Source organism: Amblyraja radiata, chromosome 16 (genome assembly GCF_010909765.2).
Source record: "Amblyraja radiata isolate CabotCenter1 chromosome 16, sAmbRad1.1.pri, whole genome shotgun sequence".
Classification (NCBI taxonomy): Eukaryota; Metazoa; Chordata; class Chondrichthyes; order Rajiformes; family Rajidae; genus Amblyraja; species Amblyraja radiata.
In genome coordinates this window covers 4,311,097-4,338,045 of record NC_045971.1, presented here as the reverse complement: position 1 = coordinate 4,338,045, position 26,949 = coordinate 4,311,097, and the positions used below count along the sequence as shown (strand labels likewise).

The following is a 26,949-nucleotide window of genomic DNA, read 5'->3' as shown; positions in this document are numbered from 1 at the left end:
CTCCCGGGCCCTGGTCCTCCAGCTTCCCGTCAGCCGGCGGGGCGGGGGAAGATGGCGGCGCCCATGGGCAGGCTGTTGGCGGTGGTGGAGAAGACGTTAGGCCGCGGAGTTGGCGCCAACCGGCAGGTAGGGAGGGCGGGGGCGGGGGGCCGGGGTGTGTGGGCGGCACCGGGGTGTGTGGGCGGCACCGGGACCGGGGTGTGTGGGCGGCACCGGGACCGGGGTGTGTTGGCGGCACCCGGGGTGTGTGGGCGGCCGGCGGGGGCCCTGGGAAACGGCGCTGATCTAAAGGTCGGGCGAAGGCCCTGGAGGTCGCCATGGAGCCTCGGCTCCTTCACCTGGGCCGAACGTGTCACTCAGGTGCTGGAAGACAGACACTAAATGCTGGAGTAACTCAGCGGGACGGGACGGGCGGCATCTCCGGAGAGAAGGGACGGGCGACGTTTCGGGGGTCTTTCGTTTCGAGACCCTTCTTCATACTTCATTCTTCATTTTGCACTTTATCAGTTTATTTATTCATGTGTTTTGTAGTCAATGCCGACCATTTAACATTCCCTGACTCCCCCTGACTCCAGTTCAAGTTCAAGTTTATTGTCATGTGTCCTTGATAGGGCAATGAAGCTCTTGCTTTGCTTTGCTTCAGCACAACAGAACATAATAGGTGTTCAAAAAGGAACTGCAGGTCTGAAGAAGGGTTTCGGCCCGAAACGTCGCCTATTTCCTTCGCTCCATAGATGCTGCTGCACCCGCTGAGTTTCCCCAGCAATTTTGTGTACCTTCGATATTCCAGCATCTGCAGTTCCTTTTTGAACACCTATTATGTTCTGTTGTGCTGAAGCAAAGCAAGAGTTTCATTGCCCTATCAGGGACACATGACAATAAACTTGAACTTGAACTGGAGTCAGGGAATGTTAAATGGTCGGTACACAAAAATGCTGGAGAAACTTCAGACTTCAGAATGTTAAATGGTCAGCTCGACATAGATTAAGCAGGCCAGGACAACCTAATGGTCATATTCCGCCATTTTAAGTTACCCACATGTTAATACTCGCTTAAGATGCAAAGTGCTGGAGTAATTCAGTGGGTGAGGCAGCGTTACTAACACCTGTGAGAGAGAAGCGAGTGTCACCAAACTTCTGAATTCTCTGGGGTGGAACCCACTCCAAGACAGACGTGAAGCTCACCGTTTGACCTGTTTTTACAAAATGTTAAATGGTCAGCTCGACATAGATTACAAGACCTACACCAAACCCAAACCAATTAGGAGCAGACGAGGGCATTTGTTCCAATTTGTGATCCCAGCTACAAAGACAGATGTGTACAGCAATTCGTTCTTCCCCCGCACAATTAAAGCATGGAATAATCTCCACCCAACTATAGTTACCCAACCAGATGCAACTAAATTTAAAGTAGCTCTTTCTTCCCAATAACCCTTTCTGGCTTAAGCCCTCCCTTCACCACCTCCAGTTTAAATTCCATTTGGAATATTTTGGAGGACCAAGAAACCAAGAATGGGTGACCCGAAACGTCTCACCCACTGAGTTACTCCAGCATTTTGTGTCTACCACGTGATAGGTGGATACAGGCTTCAAAGGGTGGGGGGGTGGGGGTACAAAGCGGGGAAAGTGATAGGTGGATACTGGTGGGGGGGGGGTGAATGACATAAGGGTGCAGTAAGTGACAAGGGCTGGAGGTGAAATGGAGACAAAAGGGAGTCAGACAAGGAGAGAAGTGAAATATAAATCCAGAGGGAGGAATATACGTGGAGAGGGATGGTGGGGAAGACGGGCTGGATGTGGGAGAAATAGATAGGGTAGACAGTCAGAACGTTTTCCCCAGGGTGGAGATGCCAAATACTAGAGGGCATAGCTTTAAGGTCAGAGAGGCTAATTTTAAAGGACAAATGTGTGGGACATGTTTTTTTTTTTACACCAAGTGGTGGGTTACCTGTCCAACTGACAACACACAGCCACTGACTTCTGCATATTGTTGTAATTAACTAACTGAACATTAATGCACAGAGGGTGGTGGGTGCCTGGAATACGCTGCCTTGGTGGTGGAGGCAGATACGATAGCGGTGTTTAAGAGGCTTTTAGGTAGGCACAGGGATAAGCAGAGAATGGAGGGATATTGATCACGTGCACGCAGAGGAGATGAGTTGAACTTGGCATCGTGTTCAGCACAGACATTGTGGGCCGAAGGGCCTGTTTCCTGTACTATACTGTTCCATGCTCTACGTTCTCTCACAAGAGGAATCATTCATTCCACATTCACCCTCCTTGGGATTCATAAGATCATAGGTGATAATTAGGCCATTCGGCCCATCATCTACTCCGCCATTCAATCTCCTAACCCCATTCGATTTTATAATTTAAAAATAAATTGGATAGGTATATGGGGGGTTATGGTCTGAGTGCAGGTAGATGGGACTAGGTGAGAATAAGTGTTCGGCGTGGACTAGTAGGGCCGAGATGGCCTGTTTCCGTGCTGTAAATGTTATATGGTTATTCTCCTGCCTTCTCCCCATACCCCCTGACACCCGTACTAATCAAGAATCGGTCCATCTCTGCCTTAAATATATCCACTGACTTGGCCTCCACAGGTGGAGGTGGTGAATCTGTGGAATTCTCTGCCACAGAAGGTAGTTGAGGCCAGTTCATTGGCTATATTTAAGAGGGAGTTAGATGTGGCCCTTGTGGCTAAAGGGATCAGGGGGTATGGAGAGAAGGCAGGGATGGGATACTGAGTTGGGAGTAGATATGGAAGGGTAAGGTGTGAAAACGACCGATCAAAGGGGATGCTGGTCAAAGGAAATGTAGAACGGATCATCATTGTTAGCTGAGGGGCAGGTGACAATGACAATCACTGAAATCAGTGGAGGACAGTGAAAGTAGTCGGAGAACTAGGGTGTGGGAGGGACGGAGTGAGAGGGAAAACAAGGGGTAGAGAAAGCAATATTCATAGCGCCGCGTTGTAAGCTGCCCAGGCTGGCCATAGATCACCGGCACAGAATGGTGACAAGCTGTTCCCCTGCGTGGGGCCTCAAATCTTGCAGAGGATGGTGACAATGGGTTGTTCAAACGTGCGGGATATCACCGTCTAACCTCTTACAGGAGTAAACAATAAATAATAGGTGCAGGAGTAGGCCATTTGGCCCTTCGAGCGAGCACCGCCATTCAATGTGATCATGGCTGATCATCCCCAATCAGTACCCCATTCCTGCCTTTTTCCCATATCCCCTGACTCCGCTATCTTTAAGAGCCCTATCCAGCTCTCTCTTGAAAGCATCCAGAGAACCTGCTTCCACCGCCCTCTGAGGCAGAGAATTCCACAGACTCACCACTCTCTGTGAGAAAAAGTGTTTCCTCGTCTCCGTTCTAAATGGCTTACTCTTTATTCTTAAACTGTGGCTCCTGGTTCTGGACTCCCCCAACATCGGGAACATGTTTCCTGCCTCCAGCGTGTCCAAACCCTTAACAATCCTTAGACAGGGAGGATCTGTAAACAGCCAATGTTTTCCACCAAGGTAAATTAATTTAAGTTTTAACGCCAAGAACAAATTTGTCTACCTGACAGGTGTGTCAAGGTTTGGAATCGCTGCTTAGCCCATTTAAGCTGTGTGCCTCTCCCACTGTCATTACGGTGCGAACAAAGAAGCGGCATTATGTTCCACCGCGGAAACAGGACAGTTCTGCGGACCAGGAGCAGTTGGCTCGCGCTGCTGGCCTGGTGATGCGGCAGCAGTACATTGAACGGCCCATCAACATCTCGAGTACAGGTAATGGACAATCTGCCACTGACACCACAGGCTCGCAATGCACAGGCTTTACAAGAAAACCAAATTGTCTGCTAGAGTTGTAAATAATTTAACTAAAAATCCACACGTTTATAACGATTGCCCGATTTCCGTTATATATCTAGGTTTATGTTTAGGTATATTATTGTCACATGTACCAAGGTACAGTGCGAAGCTTTGTTTTGCATGCTATCCAATCAAGCCAAACTCAAGTACAAAAGATAGAGCGAAGGGAAAGATACAAAGTGAAGAATATAGTCTAATGTCCTTAATTAGATAGAGGTGAATTGTGACTGTTTCCTAGCTTATGGAAGGACTCGGTCAGAAGATAAGATGCTGTTTTTGGGTCTGTTGATGCAAGCTTTCAAACTTGTATCTTCTACCCAACTGAATTGGGAATAAAAAGGTCTTTTAATTCAATCAAATGACCAAGTAGTTGCCTGGCCATTTTCCTCCTTTCTCCTAACCCTTCACCTTTTTCAACAGCTTTATTGCTAGCAGCAGTATTCTGGAGATAAATGTTTAATTGTTGGACATTCTGCGAAACATTGGCAATCTAAAGCCTTATTTTTGGCAAGCAGAGCCACAGCAAGATGGAGACACAAGAAACTGCAGATGCTTGAATCTTGCTTAGAACACAAAGTGCTACAGCAACTCAGCGGGTCAGGCAAATCTCTGGAGGATATGAATGGACAACGTTTTAGGTTAGATAAAAGTGCTGGAGAAACTGAGCGGGTGCAGCAGCATCTATGGAGCGAAGGAAATAAGCAATGTTTCGGGTCTAAACCCTTCTTCAGACTGATGTAAGAAAGGAAAAAGGAGGAGGAGGAGCCCGAGGGCTGAGGTGCTGTTCCTCCAATTTACGGTGGTGCTCATTCTGGCCATGGAGGAGGCCCAGGACAGAGAGGTCGGATACGGAATGGGAGGGGGAGTTGAAGTGCTGAGCCACCGGGAGGTCAGGTTGTTTAATGCGGACCGAGCGGAGGTGTTCGGTGAAACGATCGCCAAGCCTACGCTTGGTCTCACCGATGTAGATCAGCTGACATCTAGAGCAGCGGATGCAATAGATGAGTTTGGAGGAGATGCAGGTGAACCTCTGTCGTAGCTGGAGCGACTGCTTGGGTCCTTGAATGGAGTAGAGGGGGGAGGTAAAGCGACAAGTGTAGCATCTCTTGCGGTTGCAAGGAAAAGTGCTCAGGGGAGGGGGTGGTGCAGGAGGGAAGGGAAGAATTGACCAGGGATTTACGGAGGGAGCGGTCTTTGCGGAAAGCAGACGGGGGGACCTTGCTGTCTCCTCCCCTTCCTAGCTCTCCCTCAGCCCTCGGGCTCCTCCTCCTCCTTTTTCCTTTCTTCTCCCCACGCCCCACCACCCTCCATCAGTCTGAAGAAGGGTTTTGGCCCGAAACGTTGCCTATTTCCTTCGTTCCATAGATGCTGCTGCACCCGCTGAGTTTCTCCAGCACTTTTGTCTACCTTCGATTTTCCAGCATCTGCAGTTCATTCTTAAACGTTTTAGGTTAGTTCTCTTCTTCAAATTGAAGAAGGGTCCCGACCCGAAACGTTGCCTTCCGTGTTCTCCAGAAAATATGCCTGACCCGCTGAGTTACTGCAGCACTTTGTGTTCTGCAGTCAGTCCCTGCTCAGGGGGTCCCTTTCTCCATCTTGTGGCCAGTGTTAAAAGTGCAAATGTTCCGTTGCTTTTTGAGGTAAAGATCAGACTGCTTAAATGATCTTTGATCAAATGACAGAACTTCCAGCCACAGGACAATATTGTAGACATAAAGACTGCAGATGCTGAAATCCTGAGTAAAAAAATAAAGTGCTGGAAGAACTCAATAGGCTCGGCAGCATCTGTGGAAGGAAAGTTGAGTTAAGTTTATTTTACTGTCACGTGAACCGAGGTACAGTGAAAAGCTTTTGTTGCATGCTAACCAGTCAGCTGAAAGACAATACATGATTACAATTGTGCCATTCACAGTGTTCAGATGCATGATAAAGGGAATAACGTTTAGTGCTAGATAAAGCCAGTAAAGTCTGATGAAAGATAGTCCGAGGGTCTCCAATGAGGTAGATAGTAGTTCAGGACTGTTCTCTAGTTGTGGTGAGGATGGTTCAGTTGCCTGATAACAGCTGGGAAGAAACTGTCCCTGTATCTGCAGGTGTGCGTTTTTACATGTTTTATCCGATGGGAGAGGGGAGAAGAGGGAGTGGCCAGGGTGCGACTCGTCCTTGATGATGCTGTTGGCCTTGCCGAGGCAGCGTAAGGTGTAGATGGAGTCAATGAAAGGGAGGTAGGTTTGTGCGATGGTCTGGGCTGTGTCCACAATTCGCTGCAATTTCTTGCGGTCTTGGATGGAGCTGTTCCCAAACCATGCTGTGATGCATCCCAATAATATGCTTTCTCCGGGTGACCCTTTGGGTTGGTACCTTTCTTCAAGGTCTCGATCCAAAACGTCGTCGGTCCTTTTCCCTCCACAGATGCTGTCTGGCTTAGTGGGTGAGGGGAAATGATGCTTCATCCTTCCTCCTGTGGGATGGGCTTGTGCCTCCTGTGTACCGACCTTGCTGTTGCCTGTTTCCCTGCAGCTGGGATATTTGATCCATATGTTCCACCAGAGGGCGATTCTCGCATGTCTACTCTGACAAGGGCAGGACTGAAGCAACGCATGGAGCAGGCCAAGCAGCGTGTCGCCTCGCAGCTCGCGTGAGTTGCTCTTTCTCGCTTCTCCTGTGTAATGAGTTGTTTGATACCTTCGCCTTGCTGTGTGTTTGAGAGTCTGCTTTCTTGTATCTGAGTCCTACATATTGTAAAGTGTTATCCCTTCTCAGACAGTCTGGGTAACTCAAGGTGGAAGGCTGTCCCTAGTGTGTGTAGGATAGTGTTAATGTGCAGGAATCGCTGGTCGGTGCGGACACGGTGGGCTGAAGGGCCTGTTTCCACGCTGTATCTCTAAAACTAGAAAAAAAACAAAAAAAACTAACATGCAGACTCCACAGAGACAGCACACGAGGGCAGAATCGAACCCAGGACTGTGAGGTAGCGGCTCTACGAGATGTACTCTCGTACTTTGTGTTTTGCTCCTGATTCCAGCGTCTGCAGTTCCTTGTGTCTCCAATATCTCCCTCTCCAAGCCTAGTCACATGTACCAACTCCATGTAATGAAGACCCTCAGTCTGAAGAAGAGTCTTGTCCCAAAACATCACCAATTACTTTTCACCAGAGAGGCTGCCAGACCCACCGAGTTACTCCAGCGTTTTGTGTCTATTTTCAGTGTAAACCAGCATCTGCAGTTCCTTCCTACACTGTATTGCTTTATCATTGGTCTTGTGCCAGTGAGACTGTGATGAAGTGATCTTCATGCAACTGTTAACCTGAAGTAAGTTTAGGAAAACTCACTCCAGAGGGACATGTCCCAGTTTCAGAATTAATTTGTGCTAATTTCACAAACTGAATCTGAAGATACTTAGAGGCAAATAAAATGATTGCACTAGTGGGGCCATGAAGCTGATGTGGAGATGCATTGAGATGATTACAAGTGGTCTGTTTCATCTGAGCTTCACTTTTAATTTTAACTTTAGAGATAAGAATGGAAACAGAACCATCCGCCATTAGTCCGCACCAACCAGCGATTGCCCCGTGCACTAGCACTATCCTACACACTAGGGACAATTTACCGGAGCACCCAGAGAAAACCCACGTGGTCACGGGGTGAACGTGCAAACTCCACAAAGACAGCACCCGTAGCCAGGATCAAACCCAGGTCTCCGGCTCATTGAGGCACCAACCTGCGCCACTGTGCTGCCTCAGTTGTTGTAGATTCAATGACCACAGCCGCTGGGACTATTATCCTCTTGATCGACCACTCACCAGACAAAGTAAACCGCACCCAGGAAACATTCAGACCATTGTGGTCATCGCAAAGCATTTCACAGCAAATGAAATGTTGTGGAAAAGCAGGAAATATAGCAATGGGCTTGTGCACGACAAGCTCCCACAGATAGCAAGGTGGGAATGACTATTAATAATTTTTGAACGAGGGAAAATTATTGGCTAGGTCGCTGAAGCATTTCCATCTAACTGAGCATTTCGATAAGGCCTGTCTATCATTGTAACCCGTTGTCAATGCATCAGTGCTCCACCTTAGCTTTTATATAGAACATAGAACAGTAGGTCAGGTCCGTGATATGCTCGCCCCCGGATGAAAGATGAGGAAACTCCAATTTCCCGAAACATACCCCAAACTAGGAAGGGTGACAACAGAAACAGCTTTATTCCCAGAGCTATAGCGGCTCTGAACCGGCCCTGCTGAGTGCCCTCCATCCCCCCTGGACTGTCTCCCTCGGATGTTCACGTCACACAGCTTATTTATTTATTTTACTTTTCTTTTACATCGGTTGGAAGCTGCATACTAAATCTCGTTGCACTGATGTGCAATGACAATAAAAGATATTATTATTATTATTATTAACAGACAATTGCTGTGTGCTTGAAATACAGGTGCTCCCCGATTTACGATGCTTACGATTGCGATATTTCGACTTTACGATCGGCAAACGCTCGGTAACGGCAGCGAGCCGCGCGTCACTTCCAGTCACGCGATTGCAATATTATCGCGGTGCGTTTTCGACTTGCGATATTTTTGGTTTACGATGGGTTTATATGGAGCGTAACCCCATCGTAGGTCGAGGAGCAACTATAGTGGAAATGGAGTGAATGGGGAAGCAGGCATGGGTGTGGTGCCTATGGTTAAATACCCTTATGATGTTTATTGTCCAGACCCATATATGAAAGGTCAGCTCTTGGAGCTAGGAGCGGAGTTACGCAGCACGGAAACAGGCCCTTCGGCCCGACTCGTCCATGCTGTCCAAGATACCCATCTAAGCTGGTCCATTTGCCCCATAGCCCTCTGAACCTTTCCTATCGATGTACATGTCCAAATGTATTTTAAATGATGTTATTGTACCTGCTTCAACGACCTTCTTTGGCACCTTGTTTCATACACAAAAGAGAGGGCTAATGATATATGAAATCCTGGCTGAAATAGGCAGGATCAGGCAAATTTGAGCAGCAACTGATGAAAGTCTTGGAATATCGTCTGTCATTTTTTACATTTTCTTCAATTCTGGCCAAGAGGCTATTCATGAATGGATACTAATGGTCCTTCTTTTAACAGACTGCGGAAGGTGAAAGAACATGACGGTGAATTCACCACAAAGGACTTTGCCTCCAAGGCCCAGGAGATTTACATAAGTGCGCACGAGTGCCTTGTGAAGTAAGTAACACTTGGGTGAGCCTTTCACACGAAAATGTAAAATCATGCTCAGATATTCTTACGACAGAAGGCCAAGAGATTCCACAAGTGACTGTAACTGTAGATCGATGAGCTCCTCCACCTCTGGTACTTTGTGCTTCCCTGCAGCTGTCTGTGCCATGTTAGAGCCCAGACATAGAAAAATAGGTGCAGGAGTAGGCCATTCGGCCCTTTGAGCCGCTCAATATGATCATGGCTGATCATCTAAAATCAGTACCCCGTTCCTGCCTTTTTCCCCATATCCCTTGATTCCTTTAGCCCTAAGAGCTAAATCTAACTCTCTCTTGAAAGAGAGGACATTAAACTCTCGGCTGGTGGTGCCATTGCTAGTTCAGAACAAGGGGTCACAGTTTAAGGATAAGGGGGAAATCTTTTAGGACCGAGATGAGGAAAACTTTTTTCACACAGAGAGTGGTGAATCTCTGGAATCCTCTGCTGCAGAAGGTAGTTGAGGCCAGTTCATTGGCTATATTTAAGAGGGAGTTAGATGTGGCCCTTGTGGCTAAAGGGATCAGGGGGTATGGAGAGAAGGCAGGTACAGGATACTGAGTTGGATGATCAGCCATGATCATATTGAATGGCCGTGCAGGCTCGAAGGGCCGAACGGCCTACTCCTGCACCTATTTTCTATGTTTCTGTTCTGGGGGAGTGATGCGTTGGTGAGGGCCTGCTCTTATGTGAGTTTTGTTTAGTTTTTTTTTAAAAATATTTATTTTATTAGAAGCAATTGTACAAGGAGAAAGTAATCGACATAACAATTATACAATTTTCGTACAGCTTCAGTTTTAACATTTTATAAACTAACAAGTAAATCGGAAAAAAGAAAAAAAAGAAAGGAAAGGAAGAAGAAAGGAAAAAGAAACGAAAGAATTTCAAAAAAGATACGAAAAAGAAGAAAAGTAAAACCCCTGAACTAACGAAGAAGTGAAAAATGAGCGGAGATATATCCCACTACCCTTCCCTACGCCTGCTCACCAGACCCTAGCGTGGGCTTTGAATTTGTGTTCAACCATTATGTTGTTGTTTTGTGAAGTGTTCAAGAACCCTGTATCCTGACTGATTCCTGGGATGTCAGGACTTTCATATGAAGAAAGACTGGATAGACTCGGCTTGTACTCGCTAGAATTTAGGAGATTGAGGGGGGATATTATAGAAACTTACAAAATTCTTAAGGGGTTGGACAGGCTAGATGCAGGAAGATTGTTCCCAATGTTGGGGAAGTCCAGGACAAGGGGTCACAGCTTAAGGATAGAGGGGAAATCCTTTAGGACCGAGATGAGAAAAACATTTTTCACACAGAGAGTGGTGAATCTCTGGAACTCTCTGCCACAGGAGGTAGTTGAGGCCAGTTCATTGGCTATATTTAAGAGGGAGTTGGATGTGGCCCTTGTGGCTAAAGGGATCAGGGGGTATGGAGAGAAGGCAGGTACGGGATACTGAGTTGGATGATCAGCCATGATTATATTGAATGGCGGTGCAGGCTCGAAGGGCCAAATGGCCTACTCCTGCACCTATTGTCTACGTTTCCATGTTTCTATCCAGTCCTCGCTGGAGGTGTAAACATGATGCACAATTTTAAAGAGAAACAGATTTTTTTTTCCCCTGGAAGAAAACGTATGTTCAAATAAACAGACACTGGTGTGTAACTGTTGAGAATGTGTACTACTTCTTCTTTTTGTGTCCATCATGTTACAAATGTTGACCTCGCTGTCATCGTCCGTCCTGAAAAGGACGCAAGCTTCCGGCGACCATCAGTGGAAGCCATCACTTGTCGCAATAGATGATGGTGGGGGCAGAATTAGCTCAAGATACTTCCAGTTTCCAGCCCCGCCACATGGACGCTTCTGCTATGGGGCCGTGAGAATGTGTATAGAAAGGCAGTTGAGCTGAGGGGAATTCTCCAGCCCTATCTTGTAACAATGAAATGTGTGCATCGCTGTGGAATGGAATTAAAGGCATGTGGTAACAGGCCCTTCAGCCCGACTTGCCCATGCAGCCAAGTTGCCCCGTTTCCACAAGTCCCATCTGTACCAGTTACATGGGGACATCCTGTGTTTTCAGCTTCTGTCATTTTATTCTGTGGTGTATTGTGCTGCAGTTGAAGAAAATGTGTGTATTTGCGTCACATACTAAACTCTTTAATTTGTAATTCCTCTGTAACAGTTTTGACAAAGTAAAGCTTCACAAATTGGTAACGGAACGATGTTACCCGGTAAGTCTGGCTTCTCATTCTGTGTCTTTATCTCAAAAGTTGAAAGGAAAACAAGATTGCACTTGGCTTTTTCTCACTGTTTATGGGGGGTGGGGGGGGGAGGATATTTTAAAGGACCAGGTCTGTCTTCGTTCACTAAGTAGCCCTCTCACCTCCTATCTGAAGCTTTCAATAAAAAGAACCCATCAGAGACTTGTGAGCACAAATCCCGCCTGATGCCACAGTGCAATACTGAGGGAGTTGAGTTCTACGCTGAGAGGTGCCATCTTGTGGCTGCAAAGTTAAATAAAAGGTCATCCTTCCTGGTGAAAAGATCCCAAGGCACCAGTTCATAGAACAGCGAAGGAATTAACCTGGCCAGCAGTAACTTTGGCCAACAATGCTAAAAATGACCCGTCTATCAAATCATTATCATACTTTTTCTGGGAACTGCAAGTTGGTTCCTATTCCTGGTTTCACACAGAGAGTGGTGAATCTGTGGAACTCCCTGCCACAGAAGGTAGTTGAGGCCAGTTCATTGGCTATATTTAAGAGGGAGTTAGATGTGGCCCTTGTGGCTAAAGGGATCAGGGGGTATGGAGAGAGGGCAGGTGCAGGATACTGAGTTGGATGATCAGCCATGATCATATTGAATGGCGGTGCAGGCTCGAAGGGCCGAATGGCCTACTCCTGCACCTATTGTCTATGTTTCTATTCCTACAATCAGCAGCGCCGATTGTGATTGTATGGTTCAATGGTGCTTTTATTGTCACATGCGCGAAGTGCTAACACACTGAAATTCTCTTTCATACAGACTGCAACAACCAGGTTCAGGAATAGTTACTTCCCCTCAGCCATCAGGCTATTAAACCTGGCTCGGACAAAACTCTGATTATTACCAACCACTTTCTGTTATTTGCACTATCAGTTTATTTATTCATGTGTGTATATATTTATATCATGGTATATGGACACATTTATCTGTTTTGTAGTAAATGCCTACTATTTTCTGTGTGCTTAAGCAAAGCAAGAATTTCATTGTCCTATACAGGGACACATGACAATAAACTAACTTGAACTTAACTTGAACTTGAACTTGAACTACAGTTACCAATTGAAATATTTTTGTTATATTACTGGTGGGTGTTGTGTTTACAGACCTTTAATCCTGTTTCAAGTAAGAATTTCATTGTTCTTTTGTCGATACTTATGACAATTAAACACGCTTGACATGACTACACTTCAGAACAACTTAATTGGCTGTAAAATACTTTGGGTTGTCCTGAGACCAAGGAAGGTGCTATAAAAATGTGGGTGGCACGTTGGCGCTGCGATATATTTGCTGCCCTACAGCGCCAGAGACTCGGGTTCGATCCTGACTATGGGCATTGTCTGTACGGAGTTTGTACGTTCCCCCTGTGACCTGCGTGGGTTTTCCCCGGGTGCTCCAGTTTCCTCCCACACTCCAAAGATGTTCAGCTTTGTAAGGTAATTGGCCTGGTATAATTGTAAATTGTCCCTAGTGTGTGTAGGATAGTGTTAGTGTGTGGGGATCACTGGTCAGCGAGGTGGGTCGAAGGGCCTGTTTCCACGCTGTATCTCTAAACACCCTTTAAACACCAACAACGTTGATTTTCCCTCCTGTTTGGGAAGGCAGACTAATGGGTATCTCTGGTCTTTCCCTCAGGATATGGTGCGTGGCAACAGGTACAAGACAATCCGCTGGAAGTTCCTGCAGTCACTGGAAGCGCCCAAGGTTGTACACGTCCGATGTCCCGATATGGTCAGCAAGGGGAACGTTTACGGTCAGGTCACGCTGCGCTTCCACACCCAGCAGGTACTGCACCACACCTCCACTCTCAACTATACATCACCATTACATTCATCCAGTTTAAAATAAATACAGGATGTATAAGGTTCTTGGTGGTGGATGAGGGAGGGAATGCCAGAATATAGGGCATTGATGACTGAAAACACAACTGCCATTAGTGGAGGAATGAAAGTCAGAAACGTCTCGGAGGGAGTGATGTCGAGGTTTAGTTTGTTATTGTCACATGTACTGAGGTACAGTGAAAGGCTTTGTTTTGTGTGCTGTCCTAACATCGATATACCATATTGAACTTTGTCCACTTGTCCTCTGAGTGTGGGTGTGTCCTTCATGAGGGCTTCATCAATCTGACAATTTTGATAAAGGCCCACAAAGTTATTGCGCACTGTAGATTTTAGAGAGTTAGCGTGGAAATGGGCCATTTGGCCCACCGAGTACACTAGTTCTGTCCTACACACTATCCTGTGTGGTCGCGGGGAGAACTTATAAACTCTGTGCAGACAGCACCCATAGTCATGATCGAACCCGGGTATGTGGTGCTGTAAGGCAGCAACTCTACCGCTGCTCCGTTGTGCCAACACTGTTTGTGCGAGGCTGCTGCAAGAGGCTTTCAGGGCCAGGGCCCTGAATTAACCTGGATTAACCTGGCTATAAATAACCATATAACAATTACAGCACGGAAACAGGCCATCTCGGCCCTACAAGTCCGTGCCGAACAATTATTTTCCCCTAGTCCCATCTACCTGCACTCAGACCATAACCCTCCATTCCTTTCTCATCCATATACCTATCCAATTTATTTTTAAATTATAAAATCGAACCTGCCTCCACCACTTCCACTGGAAGCTCATTCCACACAGCTACCACTCTTTGAGTAAAGAAGTTCCCCCTCATGTTACCCCTAAACTTCTGTCCCTTAATTCTGAAGTCATGTCCTCTTGTTTGAATCTTCCCTACTCTCAATGGGAAAAGCTTGTCCACGTCAACTCTGTCTATCCCTCTCATCATTTTAAAGACCTCTATCAAGTCCCCCCTTAACCTTCTGTGCTCCAGAGAATAAAGACCTAACTTATTCAACCTTTCTCTGTAACTTAGTTGCTGAAACCCAGGCAACATTCTAGTAAATCTCCTCTGTACTCTCTCTATTTTGTTGACATCCTTCCTATAATTGGGCGACCAAAATTATACACCATACTCCAGAATTGGTCTCACCAATGCCTTGTACAATTTTAACATTACATCCCAACTTCTATACTCAATGCTCTGATTTATAAAGGCTAGCATACCAAAAGCTTTCTTTACCACCCTATCTACATGAGATTCCACCTTCAGGGAACTATGCACAGTTATTCCTAGATCCCTCTGTTCAACTGCATTCCTCAATTCACTACCATTTACCATGTACGTCCTATTTTGATTTGTCTTGCCAAGGTGTAGCACCTCACACTTATCAGCATTAAACTCCATCTGCCATCTTTCAGCCCATTCTTCCAAATGGCCTAAATCTCTCTGTAGACTTTGGAAAAATCTACTTCATTATCCACAACACCACCTATCTTAGTATCATCTGCATACTTACTAATCCAATTTACCACACCTTCATCCAGATAAATGTGCCCCTTTGGATAATCCAATTGTTTCAACTGTTACATAACAAGTAACGTTCCCCTGCACTGATCCAAAGGACCTATTCAAAGCACCATTTCAATATAATTTCAGGTTATGGGGATTCTTGGCTCACATGTGAAAGGGAAAGAAATGCGAACTGACTTTGAATGAACCTCAATCGCAGTGTTACTGCCCATCAACAGTATATTTTTGTAACAATAAATCACATAATAGCGAGTGATTGATAGAATAAAATATTGTTGGAAGCACTCTGTAAATCGGGCAACATCAGTGGAGATATACAGAGCTAATTAGTTTAGTTTAGAGATGCAGCCTTTGAAACGGGGCCTTCATTCCACCAGGTCCACGATGATCATTGGTCATACCCGTCCACACAATAACATTACATTTCCTCACTTTCGCATCCACTCCCCACACACTAGGGCCAATTTACAGAGGCCAGTTAGTGTACAGGCACGCACATCCTTGTGGTGTGGGAGGAATCCCACGCGGTCACAGAGAGCATGTGCAAACATCATGTAGACAGTAGCCAATGTCAGGATCGAACTCGGATCTCTGGCGCTGTGAGGTAGCAGCTCTGCCACTGTGCCGGTTAATGTTTCAGATTGAAGACAGAAGGTTATTGATCTACTTGAAAGTGGTGTGAATCCCGAGATGAAAATGAGTTCTAACAATACACTAGGATTAAAACCATTTGTATATTGATGCAATTACATAGTTTAGATATTGTATTTTTATGGTTTCACTCATTATATTCACTTGTTCCTGTATTGTCAGGATCTGTTTTCACCCTGTATTGATTGTACTGAATAACTTTGATATTACTAGAATATTAAACGTTAAAGAGAAACCATAAAAATGAATGTCACTGTACCTACATTTCTACATGTGGCCACTAAAGTACCAATAGCAATAAACCACTGTCTGGCTTCCAGACTTTAGCCATTTATGACCGATTTGGTCGGCTGATGTTGGGCAATGAAGATCGACCAAAAGATGTCCTGGAATATGTGGTGTTTGAGAGGCACTTAGTCAATGTCTATGGCCTTTGGAGAATGCATGGGAAGATTGTACCTGCCTGGGCCCCACCCAAAGATCCTATCGTTAAGGTAATTTTGTGGATTCTTAATTATGCTGTTTTCTTTATCCCGTGGTCTTTGTCTCTGCAATATAAAAATTTTAATTGAATGTCGCTTTAAAAAGGGACTGAATTACAATTGACAAGAGGGATCTAGTTTAGATTAGAGATGCAGAGCGAAAACGGGCCCTTCGGCCCACCGAGTCCACGCCAACCAGCGATCCCCGCGCATTAACACAATCCTTCACACACTCGGGAAATTCATATTTGTACCAAGCCAATTAACTTACAAACCTGTACGTCTTTGGAGTGTGGGAGGAAAACGAAGATCTTGGAGAAAAACCCACGCGGTCATGGGAAGAAACGTGTAAACTCTATTAAGACAACACCTGAAGTTGGGATCGAATCCGGGTCTCTGGCGCTGTAAGCGCGGTAAGGCAACAACTCTACCGCTGCGCCACAGTGCCGCCCTTAGCGGTACAAGTATATAATTCCCTGACAGTGGTATTGCAGGTAGATAGGGTGAACCAAGCTTTTGGCACGTTGGAGTATAGACAATAGGTGCAGGAGTAGGCCATTCGGCCCTTCGAGCCAGCACCGCCATTCAATGTGATCATGGCTGATCATCCCCAATCAGTACCTCGTTCCTGCCTTCTCCCCATATCCCCTCTGCTATTTTTATGAGCCCTATCTAGCTCTCTCTTGAAAGCATCCAGAGAACCTGCCTCCACCGCCCTCCGAAGCAAAGAATTCCACAGACTCTCAACTCTCTGTGAATAAAAGTGTTTCCTCGTCTCCGTTCTAAAAAAAAAGTGTTTCCTCGTCTCCGCTCTAAAAAAGAGATGAGGAGGAATTTCCTTAGTCAGAGGGTGGTGAATCTGGGGAAATCTTTGCCATAGGAAAGGCCAAACATAGACAAATGGGACTTTTTGGGCTAGTTGGGTTGAAAGGCCTGTGTCCGTGCTGTTTGACTGACTCTGTGACCAGGTGACCCTGGTCTTCCAGCCAAACAATACAGAATGAGATTTTGATGCCATAAATAATCGTTGACCACATTATGAAGTGTTTCTGTGTCATGTGCAGCCTCCCAGAAAAAAAAACTATTAATAAAATGAGCAATGCCCTAGATTTTGGAAACTGAGCTGTGAATAACCTATTTTCTGATGTATGTTCCAATTGCTCTTTAGTTGTAGGGAGGGAATTACTACTTTATTAATTTATATGAAAGCTTTGTATTTATTTATGCGTTACCGAGCAGTCGTGATGAAGTTTAATCCATCCAAACCAAAGTACTAATGGGCAATCAGGAAGGATTGGCACTAATTTCTAAATGGCAACATCTGTGATTGGGAGCAACCATTTTTGGCAATAACATCAGGAGGTAGCAAATGAAATTGGTAAAGGCTGCTCGTTCAGTCCAAAAACCAGTGCACTCAGTAGATTGAGCAAAAAACAAAGTGCTGGAGAGACTCAGCATATAGGCAGCATCTGGAGGGGATGGGAAAGGGGAGGGGGGGGGGAAAGGGAGGGGGCAGGTGACGTTTCAGTTCGGGACCTACTTCAGACTTTGAGACTGAAGAACATCTGCCTGTTCCCTCCACAGATGCTGCCTAATGTGCTGAGTTCCCCCAGCAGGTAGACACAAAAAGCTGGTGTAACTCAGCGGGACAGGCAGCATCTCTGGAGTGAAGGAATGGGTGACGATTCGGGTCAAGACCCTTCTTCAGTCACCCATTCCATCCCTCCAGAGATGCTGCCTGTCCCGCTGAGTTACTCCAGCATTTTGTGTCAATCTTCTAGAAAAGGAATCTGCAATTCCTTCCTACACATAGATCGGCCATGATTGAAAGGCAGAGTAGACATGATGGGCCGAGTGGCCTAATTCTGCTCCTATCATTTATCACAGCAGAACAATAAGGAAAACCTTGCATTTCAGTGGGCCCTTTTAATTCCAAAAATATTTTATGATCAATTTATATTTATTATAGGTTTACATTTATTATTGTCTCGTGTACTGAGGTACAGGGAAAAGCTTTGTTATGCATGCTATCCGATGAACAGATCAGATATACTATATATGACTACAATCAAGTCAAGCTAAAACATTTGCAAAGTGTATAATGATTTTAATACAGGAAGTACTAATCTTGTCTTGTGTTTAAACGTCAGACCGTGATGATTCCTGGACCCAAGCTACAGCCGTTGGAAGAGTTTGACGCCAAGAACATGGAGATTCCCAAAGCTGAACCTGTACAGTAGAATGCGTGAGGAACCCTGCAGAGACGGACCGAGAGTGTTTGTGCGTCGCTGTGTGTACTGAGGCCTGTGCTTCATTGATGCTGAGGGCATGTAGAGTGTATGAGCAGCCAGCCATCCTTCCCCTCACTCTGGCCAGTGCCAGCCCCTTCAAAACCAGTCAACGTGCAAGCAACAAGGACCAATTGTAACCCACCTATGTGTATACTCAAGATGGACACAAAAAGCTGGAGTAACTCAGCTGGACAGGCAGCATCTCTGGAGGGAAGGAATGGCTGACGTTTCGGGTCGAGATCCTTCAGACTTTATCTCTGGAGAGAATAGACAGATGAGGTTTCGGGTCGGGACCTTTCTTCAGTTTGCAAGATGATATTAGAAGTCAGAAGAAGGGTCCCGACCCACAATGGGTGCTGCCCGGCCCACTGAGTTACCCAGCAGTTTGTCCTTTGTTCTCACAAGTAGCTGTCTGTGGAGATTGTGGTGCTCCTCGCAGATTAGTGAATCTAGTTTGGTTTTCACTGCATTCTGTACAGATGGCGAGCACTTAGAGATGAGCTGCTAGTATGTAGATGGTTGGACGAGGAACTGAGGAGAGCAATAACTTGGGCTGCACGGTGGCGCAGCGCTAGAGTTGCTGCCTCACAGCTCCAGAGGCCCGGGTTTGATCCTGACCACTGGTGCTGTCTGTATGGAGTTTGTATGTTCTCCCTGTGACCTGCGTAGGTTTTCGCCGGGTGCTCTGGTTTCCTCCCGCACTCCAAAGACATACAGGTATGTAGGCTAATTGGCTTTGGTAAAATTGTAATAGTGTAAGGGGTGGGTGGTGTGTGTACTCCACCCCTTATGTATCTCTAAAATGTAAATCTAAAAAAAACCCTCTAATTGCTGGTTTGAGTGGGTTGGCAAGCAGCAGCTGAGAACTGAGGTGGTGATATGCCAGCTCTGTTTCCCAGTGTGAAAGCCAGAGTGAAGGGCACAACTGCTAGTCTTTTCATTCCATAGTTTTGTAGTGCACTAGTACAGAGTCCAGGGTTTGCAGTTCCCATTCAATAATAAAACACAAGTCTGGATATGTCTGCAGTGGGCATTTCATTGAAGTATCATTAGCGTTGTGGAGCGGTGGGATCGGGGTTGGCTGCCTTGGCTGTTGTGTTCACCCACTATCAACTGATGCAACGCACAGTTTACACTTTATGGGTGGCGCAGTGGCGCAGCGATGGAGTTGTTGCCAGAGACCCGGGTTCGATCCTGACTTGGGGTGCTGTCAGTGTGGAGTTTGTCCGTTCTCCCCGTGACCGCGTGGATTTTTCCTGGTGCTCCAGTTTCCCCCCACACTCCACTGTAGTCAGAATCGGAACCTCGGTCTCTGACGCTGAAAGGCAGAAACAATGCCGCTGCCCCACTGTGTCGCCCTGCGCTGCAGACTGGCGCAGTCATGTAAATACTGCAACATGCTCAGCTTCCCAGCATTCTGCTGAGCTGGTGTAATGCTGGGAGACTCTGGCCAGCTTTGATTCCTTTGTGTTTTCTGGATGTGCTCTCTGTCTGACTGAGGTTATAGAACAAAGAAAAGTACAGCGCAGGAGTAGGCCCTTCGGCCCACAATGACTGTGCTGGAAGGGCTGATTCCAGGCTATATCCACCTCATCAGCTGGTGTCATTCAAACTTTGTTTGAGTTTAATGATACAGCATGGAAACAGGCCCTTCCACTGACCAAGCCCATGCCGACCATGAATCATCCATTCAAGCTGGTTTGCCCACTGCACACCTACAAGCAACACTTTTGGATAGACACAAAATGATGGAGTAACTCAGCAGGACAGGCAGAGTCTCTGGATTGAAGGAATGGGTGACGTTTCGGAACGAGACCCTTCTTTTGTAAGACCACGTCCTTGGGATGTGGGAGGAAACCGGAGCACCCGGAGGAAACCACACATCCAAGTTGATCCACGAGTCCAAGGAAGGCGATGGCTGGAAGCCCTGTAACAGCCTGGGGCTCGCCTGAATTGGGCACCGCTCATAACAGCTAGAGCGTGGACTGGAGTTTGAAAACGGCATCAAAAACATGGCTCCTCTTGCGTGTGGCATCAGTATTTCTGTACACTGCTAATCGGCGATGTGCTTGGACACGGCAATACTCTACAGGTTTGTTTGTAAGTAAAACAAATTTCACTGTGAATTTGCACTTCGAACTTGTGACAATAAAGGCATGCCGTCACAGAGAGAACATGCAAACACCACACAGGCAGCACCCAAGGTCAGGATTGAACATATTGAGCCATTTACAAAGCATTATCGCCACATCTCTAGATATTCCTTGGAGTGCAGAGTGAGTTACCTTTGTCCTTCTGAGAATGTGAGATGGGAAAGCCATTGTAGGGAAACCTACAGATTCTCCACAATATTTTTAGATGAAACTTGGCTTCCATCCAGATTTAGGATGTTCATTTGAAATATGCAGATGTTGCATTTTCCAACACGAAGCATTCTCAGGTCGATAAATCATGCCAGCTGGCTGCTAAACATGCAATTTTCTATCTGAGGGATGGCTTCTATTTCTCATTGAAAGTCCAACCACTCGATCATCAGTATGAATAACCTGAAGCATTGCCTATCCACGTCCTCCAGAGATGCTGCCTGACCTGCCGAGTTACTGTACTGTACTCAATAAATAATATAATAAATGGAAATAAAGTTCAGTATATATATTTATATACACACACACACACACACATATATGTGTGTGTGTGTATATATATATATATATGTATGTATGTATACATACATATATATGTGTGTGTATATATATATACACACACACAAACATATACACACACACACACACACACACACACAAACAATCACAATATATATATATATAAGTTATAGCAGAATTAGGCCATTTGGCCTATCATAGAAACATAGAAAATAGGTGCAGGAGTAGGCCATTCGGCCCTTTGAGCCTGCGCCGCCATTCAATATGATCATGGCTGATCATCCAACTCAGTATCCCATCCCTGCCTTCTCTCCATACCCCCTGATCCCCTTAGCCACAAGGGCCACATGTCTACTCTGCCATTCAATCATGGCTGATCTATCCCATTCTCCTGCCTCTTCCCCATAATCTCAGACCAACCTGTACTAATCAAGAATATCTATCTCTGCCTTAAAAATATCCATTGACAGTCTCCACAGCCTTCTGTGGCAAAGAATTCCACAGATTCACCACCCTCTGACTAAAGATACTGAACAGTTTCTCGTTTATTATATTGTTTACATATTGTGTTGTGCAGCCGCAAGTAAGAATGTCATTGTTCTGTTTGGGACATATGACAATACAACGCTCTCTTGAACCCACAAGCAGCTAACCCAGTGAGATGAACTGAGCCTCAGCTGCCAGATGGGACTGTCCAACAAACCACCTTTAGCAGGCATCCCGCTGCATCCAAAATCGTGTGGTAATCTGTGCCATTCACTCCACACCCTGTACTACACTCAGAGCAGTTAAAATGCACCTTGTAACAGTAAGCATTTTGCCACCTAGTTAGTGATTTTGGCGTGGCACAGTGGTAGAGTTGCTGCCTTAAAGCGATACAGACCCGGGTTCCATCCTGACTACGAGTGCTGTCTATACGGAGTTTTACGTTCTCCCCATGACCGCGTGGGTTTGCTCCGATTTCCTCCCACACGCCAAAGACGTGCAGGTTTGTAGGTTAATTATAATAATAATAATACATTTATTTGTATAGCACATTTCAAAACAACTCGCGTTGACCAAAGTGCTTTACATCAGGTAGACAAAAGTGCTGGAGAAACTCAGCGGGTGCAGCAGCATCTATGTAGCGAAGGAAACAGGCAACGTTTTGGGCTGAAACCCTTCTTCAGACTCTAAATTGCTTTACATCAGTGCGGGTACTAATTAAATTCAGTAAGTTGTAAAACTGTTCCCCATGTGTGAAGGTTAGTGTGCAGGGTGATAGCTAGTCGGTGCAGACTCGATGGGCCAAAGGGCCTGTTTCCACGCTGTATCTCGATGTGAAGTGTAAAATGCAGAGTGCTGCATGGGTCAGAGAATTGGTTAGAAGGGAAGTTTGGACAAGGAAAGTGTTTTCTTCGGAGTGTCAGAGGTTGTGGGCGGACTGGAGAGATGTTTATAACATTATCAGAGGCATTGATTGTGTAGACAACTTTTTACCCCGGGTTGAAATGTCAAAGGCCAGAGGGCATAGCTTTAAGATGAGAAGGGACAAATTTAAAGGAGGTGTGCAGTGCAAGTTTTTTACACTGGCAGGTGATGGAGGCAGATATGATAGTAGCATTTAAGATGCTTTGGATGGATAGGCACATGAATATGGGATTGTACAGGCTAGATGCAGGATAAATGTTCCCGATGTTGGGGGAGTCCAGAACTAGGGGTCACAGTTTAAGAATAAGAGGTAGGCCATTTAGGACTGAGATGAGGAAAATCGTTTTCACCCAGTGAGTTGTGAATCTGTGGAATTCTCTGCCACAGAAGGCAGTGGGGGCCAATTCACTGGATGTTATCAAGAGAGAGTTAGACTTGGCTCTTAGGGCTAAAGGAATCAAGGGATGTGGGGAAAAGGCAGGAACAGGGTACTGATTTTGGATATACATAAAAAAGCTGGAGAAACTCAGCGGGTGCAGCAGCATCTATGGAGCGAAGGAAATAGGCAACGTTTCAGCCCGAAACGTTGCCTATTTCCTTCGCTCCATAGATGCTGCTGCACCCACTGAGTTTCTCCAGCTTTTTTGTGTGCCTTCGATTTTCCAGCATCTGCTGTTCCTTCTTAAATATTGATTTTGGATGATCAGCCATGATCCTATTGAATGGCAGTGCTGGCTCGAAGGGCTGAATGGCCTACTCCTGCACCTATTTTTCTTTGTTTCTATATTCAGGCCATAGAGGGAGGTAGAGGAGATTCAGTTAGCTTGGCATGGCATTGTGGGCTAAAGGAGTCTGTTTCTGTGCTGCACTGTTCTATATTCTGTGTCATGTCTCCTTTGCTAGTTTCATGAGATTAGCTGATAACTCCCAAGTGATTTGTTGGAACCAGTTCTGGCAGGGTTCGTGGACAAATCACTCTACGTTCAAAGGCTTACTTTGAAACAAAAAAAACATTTTTTTTTCTTGTCTTGCATCCGGAATGTTGCAGGAACACATTTCTAAGTTGTGGGGGTGCTGGCTCTCAAGTGGAAAGTGTCCTGGCTGTGAGAAGTAATTCATTGCATCGTCTGTTTGAAATCTGTCAAAGGAATGTGACTTATGCATGCTGATTCGACAAGCTCAAGAAGGGTTTGCATAAGTTAAACGCATTTTAACAGAGACAACCACAGAGGCTTGGAGAAACCAGTGACTGCAGTCACGACCAAACTACGCAAGGGTGCATCTGCCAGAGGGACCCTGCATAGAGTTGTGAACACAGCCCCATCCATCACACAAGCTTCCAAGATGGCACCCAGCCCAGGTGACTATGTGCCTGCTAGTCACAGAAGTAGATCTACAATCGCATATTACAATCGTTCCACACTCTTAAATCTCTACTCCAACAGCAACATTTGTTCCCTTAGTTTAGTTTAGAGATACAGCATGGAAACAGGCCCTTCAGCCCACCGGGTCCGTGCCGAAGTGTTCAACAAGAACCCTGTATCCTGACTGATTCCTGGGATGTCAGGACTTTCATATGAAGAAAGACTGGATAGACTCGGCTTGTACTCGCTAGAATTTAGAAGATTGAGGGGGGATCTTATAGAAACGTACAAAATTCTTAAGAGGTTGGACAGGCTAGATGCAGGTAGATTGTTTCCGATGTTGGGGAAGTCCAAGACAAGGGGTCACAGTTTAAGGATAAGGGGGAAATCCTTTAGGACCGAGATGAGAAAATCATTTTTCACACAGAGAGCGGTGAATCTCTGGAACTCTACCACAGAAGGTAGTTGATGCCAATTCATTGGCTATATTTAAGAGGGAGTTAGATGTGGCCCTTGTGGCTAAAGGGATCAGGGGGTATGGAGAGAAGGCAGGTATAGGATACTGAGTTGAATGATCAACCATGATCATATTGAATGGCGGTGCAGGCTCGAAGGGCAGAATGGCCTACTCCTGCACCTATTTTTCTTTGTTTCTATATTCAGGCCATAGAGGGAGGTAGAGGAGATTCAGTTAGCTTGGCATGGCATTGTGGGCTAAAGGAGTCTGTTTCTGTGCTGCACTGTTCTATATTCTGTGTCATGTCTCCTTTGCACCTATTGTCTATGTTTCTATTAACATTATCCTCCTGCACCCACTTGGGACAATTTTTACATTTACCAAGCCAATTAACCTGCAAACCTGTATGTCTTTGGAGTAAGCCAAAGATCTCGGAGAAAACCCACGCAGGTCACGAGGAGAACGTACAAACGCAGTTTTTTGGGGAAAACCCCCCAACTCCGAACAGACAGCACCCGTAGTCGGAATCAAACCTGGGTCTCCGGCGCTGCATTCGCTGTAAGGCAGCAACTCTACCGCTGGACATCTTATAGCGGAGATCTTTGCTGTAAATGGCTTGAATGTAACCATGTATTGTCTTTCCACTGACTGGAAAGCAAGCAACAAAAGCTTATCATTGTACCTCGGTACACGTGACAATAAACTAAACTAAAACTGGCCTCTCCCGCCCCAATATCAACCCCGTCCACACTTCACGCTGCCTCGGGAAAGAAGGCAACACATTGCCCATCCACACTGCGGTTATTCCCTCTTCTCTCCTCTGACGGGTGATCGATAGAATATTATTCCAGTGTATTATTATTCATGAGCGGAATAGATCGGGTAAATGCACAGAGTCTCTTGCCCAGAGTAGGTGAATCGAGAACCAGAGGAGATAGGTTTAAGGTGAGGGGGGAGGGGAGATTTAATAGGAACCTAACATTTTCACACAAAGGGCGGTGGGTGTATGGAGCGAGCTGCTGGAGGGGGTAGTTGAGGCAGGGACTATTGCAATGTCTAAGAAACGTTTGGACAGGTTCGTGAACCTGGGACCCTTTGCCGAGGGCCGCCAGCGTTGAATCTCCGCCCAGCTCGCCCTGTGGATTTCGGGAGCCGCGGACTCGGGTAGGAAGTGGCCGATTCCGAGGTCCAGGCCGCTGAGGATGTTCTTCCGTTCCGACGTCGGAGTTCCATCATCCCGGCGAGAGGGCCTGAACATCGTGCCGCCTGTAGCGGCGACTACAGGGGGCTCGGGAGGCCCCGACCATGGGTGGACATCAAAGAACATCAAGGAGGAAGTTGACTGAACTTTGGTGCCTTCCCTCACAGTAGGAAACTTTGATACCGCTGTGGGGATTTTATGTTATAGACTATCGTGTTCTGTGCTTTTATTTGTTTTGGCTGGATGGGAAAAAGCATTTCGTTGTCTCAGTACTTGTACTCTGCACAATCACAATAAAATTGAATCAAATCAAATGAATTGGATGGGTTTAGAGGGATATGGGCCAAACGCAGGCAGGTAGGACTCGTGTAGATGGGGCATGTTGGTTGGTGGGCAAATTGGCTGAAGAGTCTGTTTTCACACTGATGACTGGGCGGTCACGGTGGCGCAGCGGTAGAGTTGCTGCCTTACAGCAAACTGCAGCGCCGTAGACCCGGGTTCGATCCCGACTATTCACCCCGTGATCTGCGTGGGTTCTCTCCGAGATCTTCGGTCTCCTCCCACACTCCAAAGACGTACAGGTTTGTAGGTTAATTGGCTTGGTTAAAAAAAAAAGTTAAAAATTGTCCAGATCCAGATTATCAGTGTTAAACTAGAAATTGCTCTCGCGAATAGGGGAAAATATCTTGTTCAAGAAGGAACTGCAGATGCTGGAAAATCGAAGGTTTTCTAAAAACAGTACGTAAGCTCACTATCGACACCCAGCAGTGTTAGTGGGATATTGACCCCAAGGGTACACAAAAAAGCTGGAGAAACTCAGCGGGTGCAGCAGCATCTATGGAGCGAAGGAAATAGGCAACGTGCCTATAATAGGCACCCGCTGAGTTTCTCCAGCTTTTTTGTGTAACTTGGGGTCAATATCCCATTAACTGGGTGTCGATAGTGAGCTTACGTCCTGTTTTTAGAGGGGCATATTAAACATATAATCTAAACACATACACTCACCATGTCTGAAGAAGGGTCGAAGGGTCTCGACCCGAAACGTCACCCGTTCCTTCTCTACAGAGATGCTGCCTGTCCCGCTGAGTTACTCCAGCATTTTGTGTCTTCCTTTTCTAGGTTAATTGGCTTCCGTAAATAGTAAATTGTCCCTAATGTGTAGGATAGTGCTCGTGTGTGAGGGTCGCTGGCTGGCACGAACTCAGTGGGCCGAAGGGCATGTTTCCCTGCTGTATCTCTAAAGTCTATAGACCAAATCACAGCCACACTAGGAATGAGGAAACATGCTGCCCGTTTGAAGTAGAAATTATGTTTTTAATAAGTTAAATCAGGGAAATTTAATTTCACTAGGGATTCAATCTCAACATACTTCCTGTTCCTGTCATTCTATCACCATGGACACGGTGATCCATGCTCTATGACTCAAAGCCTCTGTGGCCATTACATTTAAGAGTGTATCATTAGCTCTGGCTTTCATTCAGCTTAGAAATAGAAAGTAAGAAAATGAATATTTTATTACCCACAAGAATAACACGTCCGTGTTTTTGGGAAGAAGCTGTTTATGGTGCTGCACGCTACATATTTACACTTGAAAACTTGCAATTAATGATTTCATTTTCCCAATGCCTTGGGGAAATCTTCCATTCAATAAAACGGACCCATTGCACAGTCATTATTCAACTTTGGCATCTCCACAAACTTGTGTCAAAC

At 45.9% G+C, this 26,949-nt stretch overlaps 1 protein-coding gene across 1 annotated transcript; it reads left to right on the top strand.

Annotated features, from left to right (window-relative positions):
• Nucleotides 1-20,270, top strand: mrpl45 (mitochondrial ribosomal protein L45). Its single transcript, XM_033034922.1, has 8 exons — nt 1-126; nt 3,577-3,778; nt 6,383-6,500; nt 8,971-9,069; nt 11,272-11,320; nt 12,987-13,136; nt 15,692-15,865; nt 18,004-20,270. Exons 1-8 carry the CDS (start codon nt 52-54, stop codon nt 18,091-18,093), a joined length of 957 nt encoding a protein of 318 aa, XP_032890813.1. The 5' UTR covers nt 1-51; the 3' UTR covers nt 18,094-20,270.
• Nucleotides 20,271-26,949: the final 6,679 nt, after the last annotated feature.